Source organism: Salvelinus sp. IW2-2015, unplaced genomic scaffold (genome assembly GCF_002910315.2).
Source record: "Salvelinus sp. IW2-2015 unplaced genomic scaffold, ASM291031v2 Un_scaffold2665, whole genome shotgun sequence".
Lineage (NCBI taxonomy): Eukaryota > Metazoa > Chordata > Actinopteri > Salmoniformes > Salmonidae > Salvelinus > Salvelinus sp. IW2-2015.
The window spans coordinates 182,275-189,476 of record NW_019943971.1 but is presented as its reverse complement, the minus strand read 5'-3'; the positions used below and the strand labels follow the sequence as shown (position 1 = coordinate 189,476).

At 46.0% G+C, this 7,202-nt stretch overlaps 1 protein-coding gene across 1 annotated transcript in view; it reads right to left on the bottom strand.

Moving 5' to 3' along the window:
• LOC112074508 (platelet-derived growth factor subunit A) overlaps positions 1-5,477 on the bottom strand; it is a 10,977-nt gene extending 5,500 nt beyond the window's left edge. Inside the window, 4 exon segments of the mRNA XM_024141673.2 lie at positions 1,892-2,079; positions 2,414-2,524; positions 4,227-4,323; positions 4,726-5,477. Coding sequence (XP_023997441.1) covers positions 1,892-2,079; positions 2,414-2,524; positions 4,227-4,323; positions 4,726-4,791 — 462 coding nt within the window. The 5' untranslated portion in view covers positions 4,792-5,477.
• Between the last annotated feature and the right edge of the window lie 1,725 nt (positions 5,478-7,202).

Genomic DNA, 7,202 nt, shown 5'->3' with positions numbered 1-7,202 from the left:
TTATTCCATTGATGCCTGTTTTAGGAGTGGTGTACCCTGGCCACTAGAGTGGTTATCCCTGATGCATCTGTTTTAGAGTAGGTTGTTTCTCAGATGCACTGTTTTAGAGTGGTGTTATCAGAATGCACTGTTTGGTGGTTGTGTTAACCGATGCACGTTTTAGAGTGAGTGTTTTCCTGATGCACTGTTTTATAGTGGGTTATCCTGAATGCACTGTTTGAAAATGGTGTTTATCTCCTGGATGCCTGGTTTTTTAGAGTGGTGTTTATCCTCAGCATGCACTGTTTTAAGAGTTAGGTTGTTATCCCTGATGCATGTTTTAGGAGTGGTGTTATCCTGATGGCCACTGTTTAGAGTGGTGTTTTCCTGAGCACTGTGCTTAGAGTGGTGGTTTATCCAGATGCACTGTTAGAGTGGTGTTATCCCTGATGACTGTTTTAGAGTGGTGTTATCTACAGATGCAACTGTTTTAGGTGTTATCCCCTGATGCAGCTGTTTTAGAGGTTGGTGTTATTCCTGAATGCACTGTTTAGGGTGGTGTCCTGACCACGTTAGTTTATCACCAGATCACGGGTTTTTACGTGTTGTGTTATTCCCAGATGGCACTGGTTTTAGTTCTCGACGGATCTGGCGATATCCATCCAAGCCTACTGATCGATTGATCATTAAATGACAGTATCCTGTTAGGTTCGAGTTTCCTCAGTGTGTGTTATAATTACCAGATGCACTGTTTTCGTAGAGTAGGTTGTCATCCCCGATGTTGTTACACTGTTTAGCGCCAGTGGTTTTGTTATTCCCAGCATGCACTTGTCTTTAAGAGTGGTGTTATCCCTTGATGCACTGTTTTAGGTAGGGTTATCCCACGTGCCGCAGCTGTTGCTATATTAGAGCTTGTGTTATCCCAGTTTGCACTGTTTAGAGTTGTGGACAGTTAGGTATTCCCCGTAATCTGCAACCTGCTTTTAGTAGGTGGTGTTATTCCCTAGATGCAACTTTTTAGGTGTTGTATCCTGATGCACGTACGATGGGTGCTTATCCCACGCTCTGCCCACTGAGTTTGGGATTTGTCTCGCTGGCCTGGCACACTCACACACACAACACAGTGTTTACATTATACGGTGTTAGTACCAGACAACACATTCACACATAATAACACAACCATATTTACTTTGGTACCAGACACACACTACACAACATAACACTCCTACAGACACTACGAACCGACACACATCACACACACACCACACACACACACACACAACCACACACACAAATAACATCAACATTAAACATGTACCAGACACACCTACTCATTCAAGTGTTTTTCTTTATTTTTATTATCTTCCAGGTGAGCCTGGTCATCAAGGCAAAGGGTGGCTACTTTGAAGAATAAAATATATTTTGATTTGTTAACACTTCGGTTACTACTGATTGCATATGTTGTTATTTCATAGTTTAGATGTCTTCACTATTGATTCTACAATGACTGGTACTGTACACACACCGCACACACACTACACACACACGCACACACAGGCACAGACACAGACACACAGGCACAGACCTATCCAGGCAGACCTAGCTAAGGGAGCTGGACTAGTAGAAAGGGGTTGAATGGTTGAGCTGCTGCAAGTGTGTGTGTGTGTGGTTGTGTGTGTGTGTGTGTGTGTGTGTGTGTGTGTGTGTGTGTGTGTGTGTTGTGTGTGTGTGTGTGTGTGTGTGTGTGTGTGTGTGTGTGTGTGTGTGTGTTGTGTGTGTGGTGTGTGTGTGTGCGTGCCTGTGTGTGCGTGCCTGTGTTTTTGCGTGCCTGTGTGTGTGTGTGTGTGTGTGTGTTGTTCAGAGAAAGTGTGTGTCTCTCCTTACCTTGACAGTGCGGTGGTGTGTCTCCTACCTTGACAGTGCGGTGGTGCTTGCGGGAGGGCAGGCAGTGCATGTTGCTGGTGTTACAGCATCCGGTACATCTCTTCACCTCTACACAGGGAGGCCAGATGATGAAGTTAGCGGAGGTGGGATCCACCTGGCTCCGAGGGATCTCGTAGATCACCGTACGAGTCTTACACACCGCGGGTAACGCCTCCTCTGGGGTCAGAGGGGAGGGGGAGAGGTTTAAGGTGAAACATGACAGCATAGAGAGAAGGTAGTATTGGTGTACACTTACACACAAACACAGAGACACACACACACAGAGGCACACACACAGAGAGACACACGCGTAGACGTAGATATACAGTAGATGGGATATAGACAGAAAGAGGCAAATACTCAAACAGACACACACTCTCTCTCTCGCTCTCTCTCTCTCTCACTGTCTCACTCTCTCTCTCACTGTCTCTCACTGTCTCACTCTCTCACACACACACATTCCACAGGTATGCATGAACACAACTACAAAGACACACGCACACACACTTACCGATGCTCCTCTTGTGCCTGGAGTGTGTCTGGGAGCTCTTCAGCTGTGAGTAGCTGTGGGGGAAGGCCTTGTTGTGGTACCTCTGTTTGTTCTCCCCTATCACCTCATTCTCTGTTGACCACAACAACATCAATCTCATGTTATCCCTACACTAGCTGGGCCAWTCAGAAGCAGAGCAACACTGAATGGAGAGAGAAGCTTGAACTCAGAAATGCTCAAAATAACTGTGTCCCCTCTGTAAATGAACAATCCCTTATCGTCACCATGACAACCACAAGCCTTCTGCTATCCAATCTAACAGCTTTGGTTGTTAGTCGGGTGTGTGTAAAGAACCTTTCACTTCAAAATGACCTTGTTTGTCCTTTCAGCTCTATATTGACCTGTTTGGGGTCTCTCTCTCAAAGTATATATTTTTGCTACACAAATACTGACCCCACAGAGAGTGTAGACTGTAGAGGGTGTGTCTGTGTCTGTGTGTGTGTGTGTGTGTGTGTGTGTGTGTGTGTGTGTTCCTTGCAAGTGTGTGTGCGTGACTGCACTTACGTGCAGGAATTAAGTGCTTGCTGTATGTCTTGACCAACACAAAGCCTCCTAGCTCCTTCCTCCTGACACGCAGGAATTTCACCATGAATTATACATACCAACACAGCAGCCATTCAGCCCTCAGAGTGTGTGTGTGTGTGTGTGTGTGTGTGTGTGTGTGTGTGTGTGTGTGTGTGTGTGTGTGTGTGTGTGTGTGTGTGTGTGTGTGTGTGTGTTTTTCATTCAGCCTTACACTGCTGCTCCACAAATAATGGACAGCATGACAGCAGCATAAAGCCTACAGCCACTTGACCCCCCCAGCACCGAGGAGACAGCTGAGTAGCAGACAGGCCTATTTGCATCTCAATAATGCCAGAATGAATGGTGGGGTGTAGTCAAGACCAAATGAAAAATGATGAAAAAATGATAAGAACTTAAGAATGTAGGATGGAGAGAGGTTACTAAGTAGCCTAACAATTAATGGCTTTAAACGTTTCATTAGGGTATGTTTCAAGCACTTGTCCACTTCTTCCCCCTTATTCGACCAGACTCCAGTTATGAGTTCAGTTTTCCTAAAGTTAATTTCACGTGGAATTAAAAGTGTAAAACAGATCAAAAGTTTTGACACAAGCAGCAGTCTCCAGGTTCCTGGTGACTGTCCTCCCTAGTGCCGCGGGCAGCGAGACAGACACAACTCACACTATCTCCGAGCAGAAGCTGGTGAGATGTCTGTTAGTTCCCGCCCGGGAGGGGCGTGCTCATGGCCGGGGCAACATCCAATGGAGATTCATCGACTCTCTCCCTCTAAGCTGCAGGAAGTAACTCGTCTAATTCAACATCTCTTATGTGGCAGACAAACCTGTCCACGTTGCCCACAGGCCAACAGCCTATCACAAACAAGACACAGCCATAGCACCTCTTTACACCTCTCTCCTCCTACCTTCAAAGGGTACACTCTTAGATAAAAAGGTTCTGGATAAAACCAAAACGTGTTCTATGCTTGCGTCATATATGGCACCCCTTAAGGTTCTATATAGAACAAATGTTGGGTCAGTGAATAAGAACCCATGGGGTTCTGATCAATCAACCCTATAAGAGGGTTCTATATAGAACATTTAGGGGTGCCATATATGAAGSAAGCAATAGAACCCGTTTTGGTTCTAACCAGAACCTTGTAGGCTACTTCTGGCATGTTGTGYTGAGCTCAAKTCAGTGTCTTTACTGAAGCCTAGCCCKAGGCTGTGTAATAAAGCTATTGAATGAAGMCTGATATAAGAGGCTTTAGGCCTACCTTCCAAGTCTAGCTCCAGGAGCCGCTGGAGGTCGCTGATGCTGCGGATCTCACTGCGGGACAGCCGCTCCAACAGCTCCCGGGGGAGTGGGGCCTCCTAGAAGAAAAGGAAAAGATTTAAATGAAAATAACAGCACTTTATTACCTACACAGACGTTATTTTACCGTAATGGATAGCGCGGCTATAGAAGTGGTATGAGTGTGACTATGTAGCGCTGAAGAAGTGTTTTRAGCACAAATATGTGCACAATTAAGGGGGTGGTATAATTAGTTTGCGCTTKTTGMKRAGMMRYMRWWKMYYCCYMYTRTYRTSWYRTYWTTKKWSGRMGKWRYWRCAACGCTACTCTGGAGTTTTGTGCATAATTATGCATAAGTGGAGCATGAACGAACGAACATTGCACCTGCCAACGAAGGRAGCGTTGCACTAAAAACGGCACAATTTGAAYAGAATTGGCCCCTACATAGCGTACAAACCAAAACTCGTATAAAAGTCCTTTACCTCAGCGGCGGTGCGTAACAGGCACAATAAGCAGGCGAGGAGGAAGCTCAGAAAAGCGGCTCTCATCTCCCTTCGGCTCCTTTGGGCTCCAGAACGAGAGAAAGTTCCAGTAGTTCCACCAACACCGTTCCAGAACCAGGAGCTGAGGCGTCGCTCCCAAACCACGGGAATCCAGTACCATCCCTCGGGTGGAACCGCTACCTCCACGACTCTACAGCCGGTAGTGCGAATTATTTGGCTATTATAGGCAACATGGCGAGGCTAACAGTGTGACTTTATTGGGTGTTCATCTAGGTTTACATTTAAGACTGACGTTTATTGAAGTCAGTTGGGTTTCCTACTCCGCTTCACAGCAGCAACACAGGAGCAGGAGATGGAGTTACGGCACCKGAGACAAGAGCTATCTATGCTTAGAAGAACTTCCAGATGTGAGAAATGTCATCATTTTGTCGATTAGGCTATAATCCACTTGAAGTGAAGACGTCTCGTTGTGACACATTTCAGTGTTTTAATCCTTTATGCATGTTGATACAATTCTCGGAGAATATAATATATCACTATCCATACATTTATGGGAGACTTCCAAAAATATAAACTTTTATGTCCTGTTTATATCAGCAAATGGAGGATAGGTCAAAAATAATGTCAAGCCGTCCGCATGTCCCGGTTGTTCTTATCAAACGGTTTTTGTAGCGTATTGGATCCCTTCAAAGCGGGTCCCGCACGCTGTAGACTGTGATCTCCGTAGTGAATGAAGTCGGAACGCTTTGAGTCATATGATATAGTTACCGCGTTGCTGGGGGCTGGCGGGGCGCGGTCACGTTGCAACTCCGCTCCGCTCTCCGGGTGTGTGCTCTGTAACTACAGATGGATAGATAGGCTATAAAGGAGACCATTGGCTTTTGACTGTGGGCGCGCTCACATCAGTCCCGCTGCTACTCTCTGTTGTTATTTATGCATAGCCACTTTAATAACTCTACCTACATGTACATAATTACCTCAACACCGGTGCCCCCGCACATTGACACATTGACTCTGTACCGGTACCCCCTGTATATAGCCCCRCTATTGTTATTTACTGCTGCTCTTTAATTGTTTGTTATTCTTATCTCTTACTTTTTTAGGTATTTTTCTTAAAACTGCATTGTTGGTTAAGGGCTTGTAAGTAAGCATTTCACTGTAAGGTCTACACCTGTTGTATTCGGTGCATGTGACAAACAGCATTTGAYTTGATTTTGATGGTGATAGTGGTGATGATGATAATGATGCTGGTGATGACAGTGATGATGAAGGTGATGAGGATGATCTCTATAAACATCATATCCTGTAACTGTTCCTAAATGCCCTGTGTTGTTTTACCACACAACGGCAGGTTACTAGTTTACACATTAAATTTCATCCCTTCTAAAGCACTAGTCATTACATTTTAAGCGACTGAGCTAATTTATAACAAAGTACGACCCCATGGTTGAGTAGTTTAGAGTTTTTATAACCTATAAAGTCACCGGAGGCTTTCCACCTCTCTCTCTTCCCCCTCTTACACCCTTCCTTTAATTCCCTCCTTCTCCAGCCCCCTCGCACCTCTACCACCTCCAACCCTCCCTCCTTGTATCTGTTCACAYCTCTTCCCCTCCCSCCCCCCYYCMRTYCYTYCYYCMMCCCTCTCCCTCCCTTCCAGGTCAGCCACAGAWGGCTGAGTGTGTCTGTTTTTAATTGGTGTTTAATTAACTTCATTAATAAGTGGCCAGACCGTAGACACAACTGACCTCCATGATAAAGGAGCGAGAGAGCGAAAGGGATGGAGGGATCAGAGGTAGGGGGGACACGGTGTGCTGGAGCTGAAAACAACACTTGATAAAGAACAGACATGTTCACACGGACCTACACACATTGACTATGTGCCTTGTGACCAGACACGGTGTCACAACTGAGATAGTTAGGGACTTTGTGCCCACTGGACCCAGTCTCTCTCAACACTAGAGCAGCCACCATTCTAGCTACAAATGCAGACATTGACAGCCTATAGTGGTGATGAGGAGGAGGGAGAGGTGAAMATTGAGGAAAAKGAGGTGAAGGAGATGGGGAGRGGAGGAAGAAGAATGAAGGGGTAAAGRAGCCAAGGAGGAGGGGCAAATGAGGACGGAARGAGGAAGAGAAACAAGGTTTGTTGCCAATTAAGACCTATTTAGCCAGACAGAGACTCAGTGACTCTGTCTCTCCCTCCATCAACCCTGAAGGGCTTTGCTTTGGGCTGCTCTGGTCTGGTGTACTTGACTCCTGCAAGGCGCCAGACACACATGCAAGTGCACATGTGTACACACACACACTCACTTACAGCACAGGGGTCCGAATTAGGGAAACAACTGGGTTAGAACCGAACCGATCCAGAACATTCCACTGTGACATCCTTGGACCCGGAGAGAGTGATGCCAAAGGGCAATGATCTGGACCCTTAACCTCTCTGTATACCTCTCTCT